The 24,808-nt window shown below is 43.7% G+C and overlaps 1 protein-coding gene across 1 annotated transcript; it reads right to left on the bottom strand.

Annotated features, from left to right (window-relative positions):
• Window positions 1-1,683: 1,683 nt before the first annotated feature.
• Window positions 1,684-24,354, bottom strand: LSM12 (LSM12 homolog). The gene is made up of 5 exons (XM_041726659.1): window positions 24,145-24,354; window positions 22,205-22,338; window positions 5,673-5,782; window positions 4,137-4,263; window positions 1,684-3,337 (listed from the first exon to the last, which is right to left on the bottom strand). The coding sequence occupies exons 1-5, from the start codon at window positions 24,266-24,268 to the stop codon at window positions 3,245-3,247; spliced, it is 588 nt and encodes a 195-aa protein (XP_041582593.1). The 5' UTR covers window positions 24,269-24,354; the 3' UTR covers window positions 1,684-3,244.
• Between the last annotated feature and the right edge of the window lie 454 nt (window positions 24,355-24,808).

Below are 24,808 nucleotides of genomic sequence, written 5' to 3'. Positions count from 1 at the left end.
CTCGTCTTGTATGTTCTCACCATAGGTCAACAGGATAGTAGACTCTATCCCCATATAGGACTGAAAGCTCTCTACATTTTCCTTTACTAACTAGTATGCCTTGTGGAAGAACAGATTGCAACACACACATTCTTGACTTCAAAAATGTCAAGGAACCTTTACCCTAAATCACTGGATCAACGCTGAAGCCCCTGACCTAACCCTGAAGGGCCTGAGTAATTTTCAAAGCAAGAAGCTGCTCAGACTCTGAACAGCACTATTTAATATCAACTCACTGTGGGAATGCTCCTTATACCCTACTGACTCCACGTTCTACCCAGCAGTACACCCAAAAGCATGTGGCAGTGGGGAGGGAGGTCATTGGGTGCCAGGGTGGAGGTTTATGTATACTGGGGAAGAGAAGGCTGCAAGACCAAGGAGACACTATAGAACTACCTGCGCATGTCATCAGAGATGCAAGCCCTCCGAACCACACTCTTCAGCACCTCAGTGCTCTTCCAATCTAGCAGGAAATTCCTGTGCCTCTCACCCATCTATGTTGCACCCCACACCTGGCAAACAAGTGAGCAACGCACATGCCATTAGTTTAGAAAGTCACAGAGCAGAATTAGGAGCCTATGGGAGGATAAAAGGCTGGGGTTCCATTCCAGCTCTGCCACCATGGGTAGCAGGGGTTCTCAGGACAAGTCACTTAACCCTGTGGAACCCACTCTCCTTCTGTGAAAGGAGTGGTTTCCATATTATAATCAAAGGAATTTCCCAGGACTCCAGGGCAGAGGTAGAGGTGAGATCAGAGACAGAAGGCAGGATTCTTGAGACACCCCCATCCTTGCCCGTTTTATGTTATTGGCCTCACTTAAAACACAATCTAGAGAAGACTTCTGAAACAAAGCCCGAGTTTCTGCTGACCATCTAATCCAATCTCATCCCCAGAGTCAACCACCCCAGGACCAAGCTAACACTGACAGAGTACCTTCTAGGTATCAAGCATTCTAAAGATATTTAGCCTTCTACACCAACTTTAGGAGATGGGTATGGGCTCCATGTTGACAATGGGAAGCGAAGGCTCATGCTGGTAAAATGACTTACCCACAGTCTCAAAGTGAGGAAAGGGAGGTGTGGGGATGTGAGCCCAACTATTTATGCCTCCAAAGCCCTGGTTCTTTCTTCTTCACCTGCCTTTCACACGGTCGTAACTCCACCTCTTGAAGTGCTTAAAGTTCCCCCACAACATTTTATAAACGAAAACTAGAGTCAAAAGTACTCCCTATCAGAGCTTACAAGGTCTCTCTTCTTTCTCCCTTTTTTATCTTCTCCAGCAGCTTATACTTCTGTGCAAACTAAATTGAAGGCCTGGTATTTTAAATCTAGCTCTGGCCAATAGCAGGTGGATATAAAAGTCTTCTGTTTTTTTTCTTCCAAACAGCCCATAACAAACTGCCTCATGTATGTGTCCATCCCTCTGCGCCCCTACCCCACTCACACATACCTCCCAACCCTGAATCCCTTTCTTGAAATTATACACTTTGCACTATATCCCTGGGTGAGCTCCAGGGGTAGGAGGAGGAAGGGTAAAGAGTAGGAAGCAGAGAATCTAAAGGGAAAAATTACCAAACACACTTCCCCTTACACCCCCTCCCTCTGGTGTCTCTAGAGCATGTACAAACCTGAGACATGAGTGATGGTTAAAAAAATTTGGGTTTTATTGTTTTTGCTAAACAATACTAAAAAAAAAAATTCATTTTGAAGGCAGGGCTTGAATTATTTAATTTTGATCCATTTATTTAATTAAAAAAAAAAAGGAAGGGGAAAGAGATCATGGCCAAAAAGATAGTAGTTAACCCCCACCCCACCCCCAAAGCTCCAGCCAGTCACATGAGCATCACCCACTTCCCACTAGGTGCCTGATATTCAGCTGGTGGCACACTCTGCCCCACTGGACTGCCCTGAAGACACAGGGACAACGGGTGCCAGTTTTCGTGCTCAGCAGGTTAGTCAAACCAGACAAACTGGTGGGCTAAAGTCCAGAAGTTCTCTCCAGGTTTTCTGCCCATCGGCTGAGCATATACAAACTATCGTAAGCTTGTAAAATTTAAGTGGGGTGGGGAAGGGCATAAAAGCAGGAGGTTGGTGGGAGAAGAGAAACTACAGGTCACCCAAGCTTTCTCCTGGGCTAGTGGCTCTGGATACAGACTTCGAGAGACTGGGAGAGGTGGGCTCCAGGTTTCTTATGGAAGAAAATCATCCTTCGAGGAGGAGCTGAGACGTGCCATGCAAAATAGTTCTTCCTGCAGAGGGCACGGGAGACAGGGCAGCTGACTCTCCCATCTAGGAGACGGGAGAGTGGTGAGAAGTTCTTCTAGTACCATGAAGTAAGACAAAAGGCAGAGGGAGAATCCTGAGGTTCTGGCCAAATCTGAGACTGGTACACACACACAGACTAAAAAGCCATCAGGAACCCTCACAGCCGAATCCCACCTGCAAACACTGGCTCTAGAAAGTGCTGCAGAAGATTCTTGCTGTGAACCAAGTCAAGTTAGTTGCCTGGCTATAGGTGGTGGGGAGGGTAATACGTTTTTATTTTCGAAGGGATGAGGTGGGAAGAGCGGCCATGATCTAGTAAAAAGAGACCTGCAAGAAGCAGAAAATATTTAGAGAACATTTTAATATATATTTTCATATATATATTTAAAGTTAAGAAAAATAAAACTAATTCAAGCCATGCCCTGTGCAAAAAAAGAAAAAAAAAAAAGAAAAAAGACAAATTTAAAGTGAGACCTCTGTCTGCTGCTCTAGTCTCAACTTAAGTATCACAGTCAGCTTGTTACTTTTATTTTGGAAGAGAAGATGTAAAAGTTTCTTTCGATCACTCAGAAGGCAAGTGTAGCCACTTATAAAAACAGAATGGCAGGGACAGACTAGGAAAGTCAGAGGTGAAAGGGCAGAGCAGGAAAGGAATTTTCAAAAATAAAATTAACAAGGTGACTGTTCCAGAAGGGGCTGTGAAAAGGACATGGTGGACCGAAGTCTGTTAGTCAAGTAATGATTCAACTTTTAAATTATTCTCTTGTTCTTTTTTGTTGGGTGTTTTGTTTGTTCAAGTCTAAGATTTGGAAATGCTGACTCTGTTAACAAGAGCCAACAGGAAATATAGGATCCCTTCCCTCCCCCGGCCTGCCTCCGCCGAAGCCACCACCATCGCCTCGTTGGCTGGATGCTGGAAGAGTCCTCCGTGTGTGTGGACTCAGGATGACAGGGCAGCCTCCTTCTGTGGTTGCTGGGCTTGTGAACGCTGCAGTATCTTTTGGCTTTCCACGTCTCTAAAATGTTTTTCAACCTGAAAGAGACCAGTTCAGCCTAGGTCAGAACAGGAGATGGGCACCAAGGCCTCCCAAACAGTTCACTCCGGGCATCCACAGCCCGTCTCGGCTGTCCATCTCATGGACCATTCAGGCACCTCTCCCCTTGGTGTCTGCGGGCCTTCCCAGACAAACGTAGGCAGGGGCCTCTTGTTTCAACCACATTTGCTACAGGTTCAGCTAAGACTGTCTAAAAGAAGGTGAACCTATAAACTAAAACACAGCATGAAAGGAGATTATTATGCCCAAACTCCCTCCCCACTCTTCACCTAAGTGCAGAATAAAAAGCTGACAGGGTATTAACAGTATTAGAATGTTTACATCCACAATGATGGTCTCTCAATGCTCAGAGTGTTCTCACAAATGCTGCCACTCAATCTAGACAGTCACATGATATATGCAAGGTCAGTGATGCCAACATCAACTGATTTATACCAACCAGCCCTTCCTGAGAAGAACCCAGCCTGGGATGAGAGGAACTGCTCAGGCTCAATACCATGGAATGGTCTGGCTAATTCCAAAAAGCCACAGTGCTGAGGACATGGGGCCAACCACTCACTTTATTGCACGCTGCCCAGTGGGTTCCATCCCCACAGACGTGGCCAAGCCACAGTTGCAGAGCACTGCAGCGCAGGGGGCAGGGGGCTAGGCAGAGCTGCCCACAGGCTGATAGGTCGCACCAGGCAGGGATTAAAGTACAAGGTCCTGCCCTGATGCTGGAAGGGTAAAGGCCAAGGAATCATCCTTTCTCTAAAGGTTCACAGCTCCTTTACTTACTATTTTGCGTACATGGCTCAGTGCACTCCCCTCTTTGCCTTTACAGTTTTCCACTTGATATGGGGGTGTAATAACAACTTCTTCCATGACTACGATGTTTTTTTCTTGCCATTTACAGTCTTTAATGCTGGAAGGAGAAGAGAGCAGGTGAAAGTTGCCTCTTGCAGGCATCCCACACCTCCTGCCTGATGAATAAATAACTCCAGAAAACTGACCCCCACTTCTCAGCTCACAGCTCAGGCAATAACCAGATGCCAGCAGCCCATTGGGTGTAGTAGCCAAGAAATACTTCCTGGGCACCACTGGCTAGGAAAAGCAATGACATGATGCATATTCCATTCCGAGGAGAGCCCAGAAGAGTTACTCTGAAGCATTAGGGACAGCCTATATTGGTGGCAGCCTCAGAAGTCTAATCCAAATTGAATTCAAATGAACAGCTAGGAACAGGCCACTAGATTCAATTTAAGTAGCAGCCTAGGGCAGGGGTTGGCAAACTTTTTCGATACAGAGTCAGACAGCAAGTATTTTAGGCTTTAAGGGCCATACAATTTTTGTCACAACTACTGAACTCTGCTGCTGTACCAAACTACAAAAACAGCCACAGATGACATATAAACAAACTAGCAGATTTGGCTAGAGTTTGCCAACCTCTGACCTAGGGGGAAATAGCACCTTTAGAAAGACAGGAAAAAGAAATTCCCCATCTTACTGTGATCTATACTCTGCCTCCCACCTCCTAAAATGGAAACTGCTCCTCAAACTGGCCCTTCTCAATTTTCAGACAGCTGGGCACTTGCCAGACTGGGAAAACCCATTCCAGTTCACACTTGGGGAAACGCAGGGCAGCTGATATTCTTCAGAGTTCCTTCACATACCTGTAAATGTTCAGATACTCATTCCACGGCCTCAAACAGCTCTGATGCCAGCTGCCATCTGTGCACCAGACCCAGGTGGTTAAATAGGGTAACAGAAGGCAGCAGGGGGGAGGGGGAGTGTCAAATGTTTCAGTTTTTCAGCAGCTAGGGAAGCTAGTGGAGAGTCAAATGACTTCTGCTGTGACAAAATGTCTTTTAGGAGGTGGTAATAAGGTGGCCTTCTGCTCTCCCTGACTCCCTATATACACCCCAATGTACAATTGGAGAGAGACAGAGACATGTAACTTTCCTTTAATAAAACTGCATCAGCTTCTGGAGTAAGGTACAAGAAGATCAAAATAATGAAAGAGAAAGAAGCCACAAGCTCTAAATTATTGAACACCAGCTCTAAAAGGGACCTTTAGGATAATCTAATCCCAAACCAAATTTTACATATGAAGAAACTGAAGGTAAGAGAAGACAACTTGTCCACAATTACACCATTTTCCTGTACAGAAAGGTAACAGACACCCACATCCCTGGACACCGAGGTGCTGCGGACACACTAACCAGCATCTCTACTGACTTTCAGGAACACAACTACCCAACAGCTGGCTACCACACAGCACAGCCAGGCAGCATCACCCCCAGGACAAGGGACCCCTATGCTCCCCCAACTCACGTCTTGTGTATGGTCTGGAAGAGCTGCTGGCCCTCTAGGGAAACACCAGCGCTGATTGCATAGGCCTGGCTCAGCTTCTCCTCCTTCTCTGTCCGTGCTTTGCTGGCAAGCTAGGGTGGGGGAGAGGAAAGAGACTCAGAAAAGCATTCACCTTCGTTCTTCCCAACAGTCAGGACCTGTTTAGGAAAGGAGACTGGAAAAGACTGGTTTGGTAGATTCCGTTTTTTTCGGAGTTTATGGAACACATACATGATATACCTGAGAAGTTACTGCTACAGTGGCAAACATTCCTTCCACCCAGTACTTACTGAGTGCCCACCAGGTACCAGACATACACTGTGCTAGACTTGAGATACAGCACTGAAGCAAGGACTGGACACAGACTACAAATAAAAACATAAAGTAACTTCAGACAGTACTAAGGAGCTAGGAAGAAAACAATGCAGGGCAATGTTACACAGCGGGACTGGGAAGTGATGGTCAGATAAAAGATAACACACACATTTCTATGAAAGGAAAAAATTAAGAATTTTTATCAGCCATTGCTAGAGTTTAGAAATTAATATCTACAACACTTTCAAAGACCAGAATTTGAGGTTCTAAAGACTACCTTTCTGATACCACTATCTGTACTCACATGGGGAGCCAAGACTCAAGTAAACCTAACCCATGGATACTGCCCACCTTCAATGTGAGCTACTGCTATCCTGCTCTTTAGAAAATGGAATGGTCTGCCTTCTACCTTACATCTGTTCCTTATCTGCCCTCTAGTGGAACACTCATAAACTGATCAAAAGAAATTCTAATAAAATCTATAGTATAGTAGTTTCCCCACCCCTCCCTTATCCAGGGTCAACCTCAGTCTGAAAGCAGATGATCCTCCTCCTGACATATCATCAGGTCAGGTTAACAGAAACCTACTGCTACATCACAGTGCCTACATCATTCACCTCATTTCATCTCATCACGTAGGCATCTTATCACCTCACATCAGCACAAGAAGGGTGAGTAAAAACAATACAATGAGATATTTTGAGACAGAGAGACCGTGTTCACATAACTATTATTACAGCATATTGTTATAATTTTTCTATTATTGTTGTTGTTAATCTTTACTGTGCCTAACTATAAATTAAACTTTATCACAGTTATTGATCTACAGGAGAAAAATTAGTATATACAAGGCTCGGTACTATTCATGGTTTCAAGCACCCTCCACGGTCTTGGCATGTACACCCTGCTGCAGATAAAGAGGGGGACTACTGTAGTCTACTAAAATCTAGTTAAGTCCCTCCCAATAGGGGTGTGTTGCCGTATCAACCTCTACTGACCCTCCAATACACTTCTAGTCCCCACCCTACAGTATTTGGTGCTAGAGACTCCAGGAATACAAATTTAAGGGTAAGGCAAAACAAATATGCTGGACTAGACGGCCAAAATGAAAAGTAGATAATGCATCTGAAAGTCAAACAAATGATTTGGAGATTTTTCAGGCCCACAATCATGAACAGCTTAGTATAATGATGCTCCAGCTAGTATACTAAAGACATATACAGACACACACGTGAGAACACATAATTTGTCCCCAAAGACCAGTTCCTTAAAATAGGGAGATCATACCTCACACACATCCCCAAAGTACCCAGATATTTGACTTTTTTTTTTTTTTAGATTTTATTTTATTGGGACGCCTGGGTGGCTCAGTGGTTGAGCGTCTGCCTTCAGCTCAGGTCGTGATTCTGGAGTTCCAGGACTGAGTCCCACATCGGGCTCCCTGCGAGGAGCCTGCTTCTCCCTCTGCCTGTGTCTCTGCCTTCTCTCTGTGTCTCTCATAATAAATAAAATCTTTAAAAAAATTTTTTTTTATTTATTTGAGAGAGAGCGTGCGCATGCTGGAGTATGAGCAGGGGGAGAGGCAGAGGGAGAATTCAACTCCCTGCTGAACAGGGAGACTGACCAAGGACCTGATCCCAGGATCTGTGACGTGAGCCAAAAGCAGATGCTTAACAGACTGAGCTGCCCAGGTGCCCCAATATTTGGAACTCTTAAACATTTATATCCCACTGTAACAGTGACCCTTCAAACCAGAGATCAAGTACAGTTCTAGAGGCAAAGTTCTAATTGTTAGCAAAATGAAGCACTCTATTAAGGTGTGGGTTTAACTATGAAGAAGAGAAAAGGAGACCTTCAACTGGGATATGGGGAGCCCTACCTCTGAGTTTCAAAGATCATCTGAGGGGTGAGGGGTGTGAAAACAGAAGAGAGAGGTCATACACACTTGTCATTTCAGTGTCCCTAGGGGCAAGAGGAAAGAAACACCAAAACTCTGCAGTGATTTGAATGAAGCCAGAGCTCATTTTTCACATGGTCCCCAGGACATGAAGAGACAACTACAGCAGCACTAAAATAAATAATCTTTCAAGCCTGGTCCTGCTATGCTGGCCCCATCAGGCTGGAACTCCACAGAGAAATACATGCATAGGGCTGACAGTATTCCCATGAGCCTTGGCAATCCCAACTGCAGTAAGAAAGCATTCAGTTTCTATGGAAAGAGAACCACTGGTGGTGTATTTTAAGCAGCAAAAAGCAAAACTTAGTCACCAAAAAAACCCTGATAACAAGGAGTTTCCTTGAGTCTCACTGTTCCAAACAACCCTGTAAAAAATCTGAAGTCTCCAAGGAAAGAAGGAAAAACTAGGGGACAAGAGAGCTCCCCTGATTAATCATGCTCTTGCAGGGCTCCTACAGAGAGCAAGTGACCAGGTAGATGTTTACCTTACCCCATGAACAGGTTCGAAGGTCTCATTTGGAGGTCTTTTTATCTTTTTATTTTTTAAGATTTTATTTATTTAATCACGAGAGACATAAAGAGAGAGAGAGAGGCAGAGGGAAAGGCAGGCTCCATGCAAGGAGCCCGACACGGGACTCGATCCCGGGATCACGTCCTGGGCTGAGAGGCAGCGCACCAAACCGCTGAGCCACCCAGGCTGCCCCAGAGGTCTTTTTAAAAATGTTTATCCCTGAAAACCAAAAACATCTCCCAGTATTGGGTCAGACCAAACTGCTTCTATAAAGCTTGTGTTGACTAAATAATACACGATACCCACAGCAAAACATCCTTGTCACCTACATAGATTAAAAACAGAACATCACCCATTCAATAAGAGAAGAAATGGCTCAGGGAAACCATGCACCTATGCAGAATATTTAAGAATAGAACTGACAAATTTAAGCTAGAAGAAGAAGGAAAAAGGCTGAGAGAGGAGTCACTTTGAATTTTTGCCAGAGGTAGAATAATCTGCATATAAATCTCAGCCAGAAGGGATTTGTTTGGACAGCCTGAGTAACAGCAGCACAACAGTTAAAGAACAAGAATTTCAAAGTACATTTCTAGCCCCCTAAAATACAAATTGTACAATCTCCTCCAAAGACTATCCTGAAAGCAAAAGAGAATAGACTAGATGATTCTCCACGTGAACTCATAGTGCAAACAGATCCCAAATGCTAAATGATAAAGAAAAGCCTTAGAACTGGGTGAGCTCAGTTGGTTAAGCATCCAACTTTTGGTTTCAGCTCGGGTTGTGATCTCAGGGTTGTGAGATCAGGCTCTGTGTCAGGCTCCACACGGAGTGTGGAGTCTGTCCCTCTCCCTGCACCCTGCCCCCGCCCATAAATAAATAAATAAAATCTTTACCCCCCTCCAAAAGGAGGGGGTCTTAGAAAAGTCAACAAAAATCAGAGTAAACTGACTGTATTTTAATTTGCCCCAATATCCTCAATTACTCTACCTGTACCTGCAATTTTGCATTGGGGGATCTGGACACACTGCAATCCTTGAAACCTCCAGCTGTCAGTTTATGAATTGCATTTTCATGGCATCTGAAAAATGTTTAAATCTGATATCCAGCTACATAGATCTGCTTTCACCAGGAACTTGTACAAAAAAGGGTAAATTTCTCCCACAGAAGAACCTATCAATAAGGTGCAAGGAAGGTTACCCTCACAAAAGGAATCTAGCAGTCTTCTCTCAAAATTAGGAGTGAGATTACCTTGCTCTTTTTAGGAATGTTCCTGAAAACTCATGAAAAATGTAGATAATCACCTTTTATAAACCCAATGACTACCATTCTACCCTCAAGTTAGCAGTTACACAGATTTAAATTCTCCCACATATTTTTGTAAACTCATCCATATGTATAAATGGTCCAGTTATTCCAAGACAAGTTTAGTTATTGTCAAACCACTAGAGGGAACCAATAAAAGCTGCCCTCAGTGGAGGTGTAGGGGTGTGCCTTTCAAGCTTGGGAGGGTTACCACGAATACAATTTTTTAAATTCAGTGACTACCACCGTACTGCAACCATTTTCAATGTAAACATGCTAGCTGCTAGCCTCGCTTCCAATCAAACCTGAAAACACTAACTGGTTAGAATCTCAAAGAGTATAAAGGCACCACTTTACAAACACATGGGGTTCAGGCAAAGTGAGAAACACAAACCTACAAATATTTGTTACTAATGTGTATGTGGCTTAAATGAAATGAGTGCACAAGCCAACCTGTACTTACCTGCCTTTTCTTGAAACTCAGTGAAAATAGCTATTCCCTGTCTACTAACCAGTGCTTCCTCCCATGGCCATTTTACATATAGCAACTTGAGTGGGCACTGAAGAAAAGTACACAAACTTGATACCAAAGCACATCAATATTAAAAGGCATCTAGTCATGCCTGCTGTTGGGTAACCCTTGAGAGAGTCAATTAACAAACATACGCATCTCCTCCTGTGCTCAGTGACATGGAGAAAAGGGAGCAGCCACAACAACAAAATCCAAGCAATATGCACTTCATCTTGTTATTCAGTCACCAGCTGGGCCATCTTAGTCCCACACACCCAGACCAGGAAGGCACAGGTGCTGTGGGGAATCCAGAGGGATTCCTACTTCAAGTATTTAACAGGCTGTGACAGCTGATACAACAAGGGAAGCAGAGTCCAAAGAGGAACATGCTGGATGTGACCTACTGACTCCAATGAGCCACTCTGAGTTTGTCTTCTCTGTGTATGCAGGCTGTCCAACCAGCTGCCCTCATAGAGAGGTTAGGAAGTACTGCAGCTGCTGCCCAGGAACTGCCGGCACTGCCCGCAAGGCCTGGTAGAGGCGGAGTGGTGACAGACCAGGGCAGCCAAGAACCATTGGCATACTGAGGGCCAGTGCTTGTTTCTTTTCTTTTTTTTTAATATATGTATTTTTTAATTTATTTATTCATGAGAGACACACAGAGAGAGACAGAGACACAAGCAGAGAGAGAAGCAGGCTCCATGCAGGAGCCTGACCTGGGACTTGATCCTGGGTCTCCAGGATCACACCCTGGGCTGAAGGCAGCACTCAACCATTGAGCCACCAGGGCTGCCCGCCAGTGCTTGTTTCTGATGTTTCGATTGCAGGCTGTGCTCTTGGAAAGCCCTCCTTCCTAGCTAGCAACAAGCAAGCTCTGAAAATATTTCTTCCAGCTATCAAATCAGTATCCCAAGTCTTCCTGTTCCCTAGCTGAAAGCTCCTGTCTGACAGTTTCACTAAAATACTGTTTTTTCCAACTCCAGATAGTTGGGAACTCCAAAAATAGAGTACCCCACTTGTCGTTGTGTCTTAGAATACATAATAATGAATCAAAACACTGAATCAAACAGGAACTGTAGAGCCTAAGAGGCCTGGTAGTGAATATTAAAATTTTGGGCAGCCTGGGTGGCTCAGCGGTTTAGTGCCGCCTTCAGCCCAGGGTGTGATCCTGGAGTCCTGGGATCGAGTACCACACTGGGCTCCCTGCATGGAGCCTGCCTCTCCCTCTGCCAGTGTCTCTGCCTCTCTGTTTCTCTCTGTGTCTCTCATGAATAAACAAAATCTTTTTTAAAAATAATAAATAAATATAAAATAAAATTCTAAGACCCAATTTGTTAAGCGAGAGCTTACTCCATCCTAGGCACCAAGCTACACACTTTATATGTATCAAAATATTTAATCCATACAACAGGGCACCTGGGTGGCTCGGCTGGTTTAAGCATCTGCCTTCAGCTCAGGCCATGATCTTGGGATCCTGGGGTCAAGCCCCATGTCAGGGTCTCTGTCTGCTTCTACTTCTCTCTCGGCCCCTTCCTCCAACTTGTGCTAATAAATAAAATCTTAAAAAAAAAAAAAATCCAGGGGTACCTGGGTGGCTCATTCAGTTAGGTGTCTGCCTTCAGCTCAGGTCATGATCCCAGGATCCTAGGATCAAGCCCCACATCAGATTCCCTGCTCAGCAGAGAGCCTGCTTTGTCCCTCTCCCTCTGCCTGCCACTCCCTCTGCTTATGCACATGCTCTGTCAAATAAATAAATAAAAACTTAATAAAAAAATCCATACAACAAGCCTATGGAATGGGGACTAAAATCCCTCCTACTTAATGGATGGAGAAACTAAGTTACAGCTGTTAAGAAACTTGCCCAAGTTTACCAAGCTACAAGTGGGGGAAAGTCTGGATTTCAACCTAGTCTGACTCCAGAAGCTTGCATTCTTAACCCTGTACTACAAACAGTTCCACCTAAGAGAAATCAGTCCAAATTACTGGTGAAAATATAAAATTTGAATGCAAAAAAAATATTTTCAGAAAGGAAAAAAATTTTTTTCCAAAAATGAAAAACTCAGCTGTCATCTCCTCTTTTTGTCAGTTCATTCTGGCATTCCCACCGATGCCCCCAGTGCAGAACACAGCTGTCTGCCTTCTAGTGAAAGACCTCTCTTTTCTGAAAAGGGCCCCAGTCTCCCCCTGAACCTCAAGGACATTTCTTTTGTTAAAAGTAAATCACGGGAATGCTTTTCAGAAAACAGATCTTGTGTGGAAAAAGCATTTCAGGCCAATAATGACAGGTACCCCCTGGACCCATCAATTTTTTTTGTTAATATTTACCTATTTAAGTGATCTCTACCCAATGTGGGGCTCAAACTCACAACCCCAAAATCAAGAGTTATATGCTCTACCAACTGAGCCAGTCAGACGCCCCGTGGACCCGTCATTTTCTGATTGGTCCAAGACTAGAGAAGCTAAGTCAAGCAAGATATGTTGAGTGCAGGGGAGCCTTGGGTGGCTAAATTGGTTGAGCCTCCGACTCTTGGTTTCAGCTCCAGCTGTGATCTCATGAGTTGTGGGACAGAGCCCTGTATGTAGGGCTCTGCACTTAGTGGGGAGTCTGCTTAAGGATTCTCTCCCTCTGCCCCTCCCCTGGCTCATGCTCCATCTCCAAAATAAATAAATAAATCTTAAAAAAAATTTTAAAAAAGATACATTAAGTGCTTTGAGCTATGATGAAAAACACCCTGCAAATCCAGGGGCCATGGTGACATGATACTTAAATCATCATGTTGCTACTACATAATATAGACCAGCCTCAAGCCACAGCCAGTCCAGGCCAAGGCAAAGGTTTTTCTCTCACCTATTTTATTTATTTTTTTTTTTAATTTCTATTTATTTATGATAGCCACAGAGAGAGAGAGAGAGAGAGAGAGAGAGGCAGAGGGAGAAGCAGGCTCCATGCACCGGGAGCCCGACCATGCACCGGGAGCCTGACATGGGATTCGATCCCGGGTCTCCAGGATCACGCCCTGGGCCAAAGGCAGGCGCCAAACCGCTGCGCCACCCAGGGATCCCTCTCTCACCTATTTTAAAATAAAAACTACTTATCATTAAGTCAGTAGTTTGTTAGCTATTTGTAATTATGTCACTAAACACAATTCATAACTACAAGAAAACTAAACTTCCAGGACACTAATTCCCTACTCCCAAGACCCTGAAACTAGTACTGCTGTGGAACCTCTACACAGCCCTGTCAGAAAGAGAAATTGCTGAGATACAAGCTGAAATCTGACCTCAACAACCTATCTCTGAGAGTGTCCACTCAAATTAGCTCACATGTAGCTGCGAGGATTAGGAGAGATGCCCCCCCCCCCCAAAAAAAAGGAGAGATGCCCCAAATGAAAACACTAGGTGAGCTGTAAAACACTGTACAAGTATTAGCTGTTAACACTATTATTATAACATCCTTATTATTAGCACAAAGAAGGTGGCTTGTGGGTCATTTCAGAAAAATCCATACAATCCAACCTTCCTTTAGCCAATGGCTCAGTGCCCTCTCCTTTCTGGTTTCTATATGAGCTGCTAGAGAGGCTGTAAGTCCCAAACAGAACATCTTCCAAAACATAAATGGAACAGTAAGTTGGAAATGCCTTTATGTGCCAAAACGGGGGGACTACTTAAGGAATAAAGAGTTGACTTGGGGTGCCTGGGTGGTTCAGTTGGTTAAGAGTCCAATTCTTGATTTAGGCTCAGGTTAGGATCTTAGGGTCCAGAGACAGAGCCTGCTCAGAAACCACACTGAGTGTGGAGCCTTAATATTCTCTCTCCCTCCCTCTGCCCTTCCCCCACCTCTCCTCCCCACTCTCACCTTCCCTCCCCTGCTAGGGATAGGGAGCACTGCTCGCTCTTTAAAAAAAAAAAAAAAAAAAAAGTTGATCTTATTCAGTGATAGTCAAAGAGCCATGCCCTGTTTCCTGGTCTCTGAAGAGAGAAAATAAAACAGAAGAGCCACACACACCCCTTACTCCCTCAAAAAGTAATTCCGGCTCAAACCCCTGCCTACCACACACTAGCTGCATGAACCTGAGCATGATGCATAACCTCTCCAGAGCCTCAATGCATTCATCTGGGGCCTATCCTGAAGGGTTATTGTTGGAAGTTCAGTAAGCATGTAACACCTAACACCATTATCAGCACATAACAAGTCCCTTCCCTCCCTCTCAGAACTAATAACCTCCAGGTTAGCTTACTGACAGAACAGCAAAAGTTGCTAAATTGCAGAGATGGGCAAATGGAGCACCTTCCAAATTAAAATTAGCTTGATTCCACTTAGCTTCCTTTTATCTAATTACTTATTCTTCAAAACCCTACTCCACTATTACATCAGGAAAGCCTTCCCTAAAATGTTTAACTACTCTATGCCAAGGGTTGGCAAACTACAGCCTGTGGGCCAAATTTGGCCAACCACCTGTCTTAGTTACGCTTTATTAGAAAAACCATGCCCACTTGTTTATATATCATCTGTGGCTGCTCTTGCTACAAAGGCAAAGTTGAGTAGCTGTGACAGAGAATAGACAGGCCACAAACCTAAAATATTTACTATGTGGCCCTTCACAGAGAAAGTTTGCTGGCCACTGCTCTGTGCTCATAGCATCTTGCTCATACCTCCACTAACACTAATCCTGCCATACCGTCAGCACTGGTTAAACAATGCTCTCCCCTTTCACTACCAACAAACACAATATTCTTGTGGGCAAAGGCTTCTTCATCATCCTAACATTCCCAGCACCTGGAAAGGAGGGGGAGTGAGAAGAGGATAAAAGGAAAAGAAACCTCAACTATTAGTTTCACAGAACAGTTCCCAGTTCCAGTTAAATGACTAACATACGGTCACACAATTCATTAACAGCCCAGCTGTTAAAAAAAAAAAAAAAAAAAAAAAAAAAAAACTAGTTCTTCAAACTCCCCACAATCTACCACAGACAGTTAGCTTTTGGCAGATCCTTTCATTTTCCACTTCAGGTACGATTTGCTTGTCTCTCCAGGGTAGTTTCTGGTATTTACCTAAGCTAATCTCAAAATTCCAATGCTAGAACTTGACTGCATCACCCTTTTCCCTCCAAGTCTGTTCAGTAGTGGAAAGGCTAAACAGAACGCCCCTTAACAGAAGACGCAATACCACCATTGACTCACCAGTAAAGCCCTCATTTTGAATCGACTCCAGGTCAGAGTGCAGAGGTAGCTTCAATAACACACTGATGCACACCTCTGCCAGTCACTCAGGCACAGCAATTTGTCTTTTCAGGTGGACGGCAACTGCCTCCACACATCATGATGTTAAGAAAGCCCCCTTTGGAACCAAACCCTTAACCTAATGAAGGTTCACAGGGTCAGCTGGCTGCCACGCATTATGGCTTGAACTGAGTCATGAGCCCTAGCCTGAAGCACTGCATCCCCCACTATGGCTGTCAGTTTCAATGCCACTGAATGTGACATCCTTCAAAAGGCTAGTGGATTTTTCTTTTTTAGGCTAGTGATTTTTTTAAGTAGGCTTCCTGCTGTGCATGGAGCCTAATGTGAGGCTTTAATTCACAAACCTGAGATCAAGACCTGAGATCAAGAGTCAAGTGCTTAACCGACTGAGCCACCCAGGCACCCCCAGAAGGCTAGTGATTTTTAAAATGGCAGTCAGTCAGGGAGCCTGAATGGCTCAGTCGGTTAAATGACCAACCCTTGATTTTAAGCTCAAGTCATGATCTCAGGGTCCTGGGATCCAGCCCTTTCTCAGACTCCCTATTCAGCAGGGAGTCTGCTTGAGATTCTCTCTCCCTCTCGCTCTGCCTCCCCCACCAAAGTAAATAAACGGGCATATGGGTGGCTCAATCAGTTAAGCATCAGCCTTCAACTCAGGTCATAATCCAGGGACCCTGGGATGGAGCCCACCAAGCAGGGAGCCTGCTCCCCCTGCTGTTTTCTCTGTCAAATAAATAAAATCTTTAAATAAATCTTTTTTAAAAATTAAAAAAAAAAAAAAAACAGCAATCATTCTACCTAATTTTATCTGATACTACTTGCTACTTAACACATCCCATCAGTTGACAGTAATGGGCTCAACATCATCACCCCCAACCTGTATCTTCATGAGGAAACAGCTGTGTCGGGACGCCTGGATGGCTTAGCAGTTGGGCTCTGCTTTCGGCTCAGTGTGTGATCCTGGAGTTCAGGGATTGGGTCCCACATTGGGCTCCCTAAGGGGAGCCTGCTTCTCCCTATGCCTGTGTCTCCCACCTCTCTCTCTCTCTGTGCCTCTCATGAATAAATAAAATCTTAAAAAAAAAAAAAAAAAAAAAAAAAGGAACCAGTGTCTGTTCACATCCAGGTACAAAACACTGATCTCCAACCTGGTACTGGGACCCTGACAATATACTCAAATCAAGTGAGCCAATAGGTTATATACAGCTTCTAGAAGCTAGAAAAATTTTACCTGACAAGAAAACCTTTTTTTTTTTTTTTTGAAGATTTTATTTATTTATTCATGAAAGAGACAGAGAGAGAGGCAGAGGCAGGCTCCATACAGGGAGCCCAACGCAGGACCCGATCCCAGGACACCGGGATCATGCCCTGAGCTGAAGGCAGACGCCCAACCGCTGAGCCACCCAGGTGTCCCAAAAAAGCCTTGCTTTCTCTAGAAAAGGAGTTATTTCACTTCCCACATTTACACGTATTATTAACTCCTACCAATATACACACAACCTAAGCATAGTGTGGTCAGGCCATCTGATTCTATTTGGTGATAACACCATACCTCAACACATTAGGGTCACAATATGGTCAAGGACCAGCTAACAAGATAGATCCATGAACAAAGGCCACAATGCAGCAGCTATTAACTACCCCAGGAGTTTACTCATACTTTAAAATTAACCTTCAAAAAAAATTAAATTAACCTTCAAATCACTGGAAAGTCTTAACTTTAACTTTGAAATTGGGAGACCTCAACACACACAAAAAAGTCAGCTCATCCCTCAATGTGACATCATACCTAAAGGTGAGCAATTGAAGTTAGTTTTTTTAAAAAGTGAAGTCTGACTCTTCCATTTTCTCAGCCTTACCAGAACCACCCCCTGCCCCAACCGATCTCCAAATACTCCTTTTATCCAAAGGCAGCCAACTCTTTCTTCATTACCAGGGGCTAACGATAAGCCTTTTGAATCTCTTCTTCCTCGTTGCAGGTGATAACTCATGGCTTGTTACTAAGATATACATGGGTAATAAATAAATACAAGAGGCTGACAAACTAGTCAGTGGTTTGGTAAGGGAGGTGGACACCTTATCTGTGGATTTCAATTTTCTATGCTTTGTCACTTTTCCTGCCTTCCCCTACAATACACAAATATCTCAAGAAAGTCTTCTGTAACTCAACAAAGAGAGAAGACAACTTAAATGCATTTCATTCAATGCATGAAATGCATTTATCTAAACAAATACAAACATTTGCCTTGGCTGTGTCCATGTGTTCTTTCCTAAGAGTCTCAGAGTTGAAAGCACAGCCTCCTGGGTTCTGTGACTGCTCACTCTAAACCCCAGTACTCAGCACTCAGCCAAGTGTTCACTTAACTATACCACCTGATAACACTGCTCTGGAAGTTCAAGTTAATTCTGGTCACCAAGAAGAAATCTCCTTAATACATTTAACGACACTACATATTAACAGTATTCAATACAATTTTGATTTCCCCCAATCTTGGGTTGGCAAATTTGGATATCTGGAATGAATGTCAGATCCAAAGCCAGGAGACACTGACATAGTAATAGCATTCATGTTCTTGGCTGCCTTCCCTCAGTCATTATGCCCCTTTCCCCTCATCTTACCCCTATGTCTATTCAAGGAACATCAGTTGGCTACACATAGCTAATACAGAAATAGAGAACATCTGCCAATTCTAGTCAATTGACCTAATCCCCACAACAAACTCTATAAGTACTAACATCATCCCATTTTTACAGTGAGGAAATTGTTGCTTAGTAACGTTAATAGGCAGAAAAGTGACTTTAAAAACTTACCTTCTTGGTTTCTGCTTTTTCTACTAGACCACAATGCTCCTGACCACACAGTACAGAGATGTCTATGTAGAAACATTACTTTACACAAGACTTTGGCAGTCAAAATATCAGACCTGAGTTCAAATCCCAGCTCTATGACTTAGTAGTTGCATGACCTTGAAATACTAACTCATTGTCTCTGGGCCTCAGTTTATTCTATGAGATGTTGATGGTACCCACACCATAAAAACTGTTGTTAGAATTAAATGTCTACCAATTTCTAGTTCAGAGAGTGGCTCATGAAAGCATTAGTTCCCATACTACCAGCCATATAACCTAAAACAAGTCACTTAAACTAATAAGCTTGTCTTCTCACCCATTAAATGAAAAGGAAAAGAATACACTCTAAAGATCACATGGTGTGGTTGTGAGAATGGAATGAGAGGTGTCAAAGCTCTTTGTAAATTGTAAAGCACGAGAAAAATGTAAAATGTGGTCCCCAGCAGAGCTTCCACAACACATTGCACAAAACAGATTTCCAGGAAATGTTTTATAATGCTACACAAGAGAGAACCTTGCTAATGTTGACATGTCCCAAATCATCTCCTGAGAGCACTAGTAACCCACAGGTAGTCTTTATCCCCAAAGAACCAGATGCAGAGCCAATTCAAAGGAACCTGTTAAGAAACACATTTCATTCTGCCTCGTGGGCCCTAGGGTTCTTCTCAGCCTAAAGCAACATTTAAGCCTTTCTCATGGTGGAATAAACTAATAAGCCACAGGGTGAGTAACCTGAACCTCGCTTATGACTGGTTTTGATGTGCTTTTGTAGTTTTATCGAAATGCTTCTGTCTTAGGAGTCAGAAAATCAGAACACTTTAACAGATACAATGGTACTGTGGAGAATATCAAATGATACTCATACTTCCACCTTCAGCAAACCCACTGTCCTCTTCCAAGCTGCCTCTCGCATCCCACAGCTGTAGACACAGGACTCCCTAGCCTGCAGTGAACTGTCAACAGAAAGCACAACACGCTCATCTCTAAGAACTGCTAGTTCATACCTTCTCTAGTTGGGATGGAATTAAGCATTTTCTTTAAAAGTCTTTTTCTTCCATTTCCTGCTGGGTCAGAGTAAACAAATATCCAATTTATATCAACAGGATTAATTAAACAGAGCACTCACTATATCAGCAACATGAGCCAACATGTGATGGTATCTTCCACTGGAAGTAGAGCACACAGGTGGTGCTCCCCCAGACTGTGAGCAGCAACAGTTTTATTCCAGGGATCTCTGAGCACTTTAGTTCCCTTCTAACATGCTTAAACAATCTCCATCTTATTTTTTTAATGTTTTTTTTTTAAGATTTTATTTATGTATTCATGAGAGACATACACGGGGGGGGGGGGGGGGGGGGGGGGGGGGCAGAGACACAGGCAGAGGGAGAAGCAGGCTCCATGCAGGGAGCCTGACATGGGACTCGATCCTGAGTCTCCAGGATCACATCCTGGGCTGCAGGCGACACTAAACCGCTGCGCCACCGGGGCTGCCCCAATCCCCCATCTTAAAAAAAAAAAACCCAAGTCCACGCTCTTCAGTGGAATGAACTTTTTAGTTCATTCAAGCAATATGTAAATAGTTGCCCAGATGAAATTTTCAGTAACAGTGCAACAGGCTCTTCTAAGTCTAACCAAATTCAGAGAGGAATCTCAAAGCATCCTCAAACAATGGCTTCAAGGCAAGGCCAATATAGCTTACTCCTAAACATCTCTGCAAATGAAACGGTGGGTAAATGAAGTCCAAAGATAGCAGCCCTCCAACCTAATTTTGGTTTTTAGTTTCTGACTCTTCTATCCAGCAAACCTTTTTCAAGACCTGGCAAGCAGGCCACAAAGTAAAAAAAGTAAAAATTTGGTCTTCCCTAACCTATTGATTCCTGCTGCTTTCTTGAAAGAGTGGGTAAACAACTAATTTACAACAATGCTAATAAATTAAAACTGATCAGCAGAAAGCAAAACCCTAACAGCAAAGATAATCTGCAAATTCAATAACCAAGAACTATTTATATTTGAGGTCAAACATAAGAGAATTACCTCTTAACAGCACCTATTTAACAGTCCCACTCAGAATATTCCAAGCCCTCTCAAATAAATGATGGCATGTATTGGTCACAAGAACAGAAACTTAGTTTTTTATGTTTGTGAAAATCATCCCTCTTTCAGATAATCTTTCCTCTGCTACTCACTAAAGACCCAGTTGTTTAGTAACAAACTTCTCATACCCTATAAACACTAAAGGATAACTTAAAGCCTATTTCCTCTTCGACATACTAGTAAGAATAAACTATTTCACTTGAATCTTTTAAAAATCTCTTCAAGGTGGGAAAAAAAAAAAAATACAACCACTCAAAGGGCTCCTACACTCTAACAAAAAAAGAAGGTACGTAAGCCAGAGTTTCAAAAATCTATAAAGTTTCTAAGAATGGGACATTCTATATTCAACAGCCTTTAATACAAAACTCAAGACCATTCCGAATCTGTCCTCAGACATCACTAAAACACAAGTGGCATTTCCCTGGAATCTGAAAAGAAGGGAGCTCCAGATCAGAGGTAACTATATTCCACCAGCCTCAGTTGCCCTCTATTGTTTCAGCTGCCTGTGTTTCCTTGCTTTGCTGAATTGTAGCCAACATACCATATTCCAGAGAGGCAAGAAAATATGTTATTACAAGACTCCCCCAGAAGGAGAAACTTCCACCACACTAATTCAAGAGACTTAAGGAAAGGCACCTGCTACTAAAATCGAAGGTTTAATATTATATTCAAAGAATATTAAGCACTTACTCTGCACAAGGCTCTGTATATTCAGCCATGAACAAAACAGGTATGGTTCCCATCCTCACAGAACAAAGTTTGGTGAGACAGAAAAGCAAACAAATGATACACAATTATAATTACAAAAAGGCTATGAATAGGGCAACCTTAAGTTCCAATATGCCCAGTACACACTCATCTACACTTGTTCAGTGTAAACAAAAGCACTCTGCTTTATTCTCAACAATGTCCCAAGTTGTACTATAAACACTATGTCACCTTAGCTCTAAAGGATAAGGTACTATGAGAGAATAATGGGGGCAAATTACTTTACTTGGATGATCAGAGAAGACTTCCTGGAAGAGGTGCCATTAACAAAGTCCTGAAAGATGAGGCTCCAGACATTCTGGAAATAAGAGTGTTCAAAGTACAGGACAGCAAAGACGACAGGACATGGAGTAGTATTATTTTTATAATACATGAAATTTTGCCTGATAGAACTCATGAGCCAAAGTGATTTGGGGGTTCCCAGATATCAACATGTAAGATTAAAATACTCTAAACATCTAATTCTGTCAGACCTCAAAATTCAAACATAAAGACAAAAATGAAGCTTTAAGGCAGTAGTTTTCAAATTTTTGTAGGTCATGAATCACAGATCTGCAAAATACTCCATATGTTCACCAAAACCATATATATTCATGTGTGCACACATACACACAATTTCAGGAGGTTCACAGGCATCACCCCTACCCAACCCCACTAATACCAGAAGTTCACACACGGACTCCAGGTTTTTAGAAAACAAAACAAAAAAACCAGCCCTCTTTCACTAAGGACAAAAGTAAGTTTGCAATTTTATTTCTCTATTTGGGCATTAGAAGGTTTCTTAAGTCTGAAGGTAAGCAGAAATAAAGAGAAACCTAAACCGGTATGTTTTTCAAAAAGGTATCAGAACAAACAATTTTATGTTAATGAAAAAATGAAAAACAACAAACAATGTATGTATCACCAAGAGCCAAGGAGTCTCAATGTTTCCCATTTTGGAGCCAGAACTTCCCACAAGTCCTTACCTTACTAACATTGAGTGAAGCTAGGGGAGGAGGGGTTTCTGTTCGGTCATTAATTATTTCCACTTCTGAAACATACTGTAAGTTTATGAGCAAGATGTCTGCATGGTTGGGCTTTCCACTGGAAGAGGGACATTCTGGTGAAAAAAATAAAGTTAAGGAAAATAGAGGCAAACAGCACTGACGCATCCCAAAAGGGGCATAGAAAACAACTGAAATGAGGCTGGTGTAACAGGTGTGCCACAAGCAAGAAGGGGGAGCATCACAAGAATCATAGCTCTCCTCAGGAAATCTCTGCCTGTCACCTTCCACCCGCTCAAAACCCCAGAACTAAAAGATCTCAAGCTTTTCAAAGCCAAATACCATCCAAAATTGGAAGCCTCAGAAAGGGTTTCCGTCACCTCTCTACTGGTTGTATGGAAGCATAATGCAGTGTTAATGCCATATATAGAGTTTGTCTTGGACCTAAGGAACCACACAGAAGAGGCATTACTCTCTGTTCTTGGTATAATACTTTCATCTATATTCTGCTCTTTTCACTTTTTTCGATTTCAGATTTCCCATTCCGCAGAGGAGAAAACTATAGGACTGGAAAGGAGGCTCACTCAAGGTGAACCCAGCTACTTAACCCATTTATCTATATATATGTATTCATTCATTCATTCATTCACTCACCCCTCCTCCAACTATTTATCAAGAGTATACTATATGCCAATTAAAAATAAAGTAATTCCTCATTCCAAAACCCTTCCAACTAACCCACTAATGTAAAAGGTCTTATTTGGTCCAGGTCTGAGTTTTTACATTTTACCCAAAAAAGCAACAGTTCTTGCTGTAGAGGACATCTTCCTAAGCTAAAAATATCTACAACTAGTGGTTAAATAAATTAAAATACTTGCCACTCAACTGCAGCATTCAGTAGAAAACTTCCTTTTGAAAGATGCCATAAAGGATTACTCCTCAAAAAAATAAACCCACCTGTGGCTCAAAAAGAGGGGAAGGGGTGGTACATTTATTACAACCAGGAACTATTTTGTTTCCAAGACTGAGTTTCCTGGAGTAATTCAGAAATCATTTCCACCCCAAAGAAGCAGGCCTTCTTTTCCATTCTGTTAATCACCACCACTTCCAAAAGGGGAGGAAACTACTATGGAAAAGTCAGGACTCCATGTGCTGGGCTGAGCAAGGGAACGTAACTTACTCTTTCACCTGTAACCCACACAACCCTACACGAGCCCCTAAAAACCGTGGCCACCTCTCTGGGACCAGGTTTCCAATGGAAACATTCTCAAAACAGCAATTTTCAAATGACTGAAAAACCTCATTCAGTACTCCCCGCCCCAACAGCACCACGCACACACACTCACCAGCAAAATAAGCCCCTATCCCCATTTCAGATACAAACTGTCCTGCAGTTACTCTCCCCCCAAAGCAGGCGAGGCCCATTTGGTCACCACCCCACCGCCGTTCCTTGAACCAAATCCTCCCAGCAGACACCCCCTCCTAAACTCCATACCCCAGCCCTACTAGCAGCTCTTTACTCTACACACCCCCTCCCCACATGATTCTACCCGCCCCCCTTCCATCCGGGCTCCAATCCACCAGCCCCCTCCCACGACCACCCTCTCTCTCTGGAGCACTGTATCCCCCTCTCACAGCGTTTCCCCCGAAAAGGCATCCGCGTGTCAAGCCCCCCTCCACCCACTGACCCTCGCTCGGGGCCCAGCTCCCACAAGGGATGGGAGACAGGGTCCCCAAAGCGGACCGAGGGACACGCGAAGAGGGGGAGGGGAGCTCAGGGCCGTGCGCATGCGCTCCGGGCGCCGCGGTAGCCGGTCGCCCCTAGGCCCGGAGAGGGCCCCAGCCGCCGCCGTCGTCCCCCACCCCCCCACCACCACACATACACGCCGGCCCGGGCTCGGGCTCCGCGCAGCGAAGGATACTTAAAGCCAGCATTTTGGACTGGTAGTCGAAGGCTACCACCTCGCCCTGCAGCCGCTGCTCCTGGCACGTCCGGCACGACACCTGGCTCCCAACGCTGAAGTACTCGCCCGGAGGAGCCGCCATCTTGGGAGAGCAGCCGCGGCCGGCGGCGGCGGCGGCAGCAGCGGGCGAAAGCCGGGCCCCCAGTGAGCGCCGCGACGCGACGCACGAGGCGTGCTGACGTCACACGCCAGGGCGTGGCCTGGCTCTGGGTGGGGCGGGAGCCTAGGTGGAAAGGGAAAAAAGAGGAAATAAAGGGAATCTGAGTAAGTGTTTGTGCAATTGCGCCCGCTTATAAAGTGCTTGCAGAGTCCATTTTAGAAGTTAAAGATAAATGACCTACGTGGCATGAAAAGGGGAAGGAGAAGGGAGCTGCAATCTCTATTATGTGCACACCTTGTCACAAGAGTTTAATGAATGAACTCTATTTTACATAGAGTAATCTGAGGCCCAGAGGTCTTAAGGAAATTTGCCCAAAACGATTATACCCAGTTACAAAGTACTAGTGGGAAGAACATAGCCTATAGTATTAGCTAAACTAGGATCGGAGTCCCAGGTCTGCCACTTAACGAAGTTCTATAACCTTGAGCAAATTACTAACCCTGACCCTGTATCATTACTTTT

The sequence above is a fragment of the Vulpes lagopus genome, chromosome 12 (genome assembly GCF_018345385.1).
Source record: "Vulpes lagopus strain Blue_001 chromosome 12, ASM1834538v1, whole genome shotgun sequence".
NCBI lineage: Eukaryota > Metazoa > Chordata > Mammalia > Carnivora > Canidae > Vulpes > Vulpes lagopus.
This window is presented reverse-complemented; position numbering and strand designations above follow the sequence as displayed.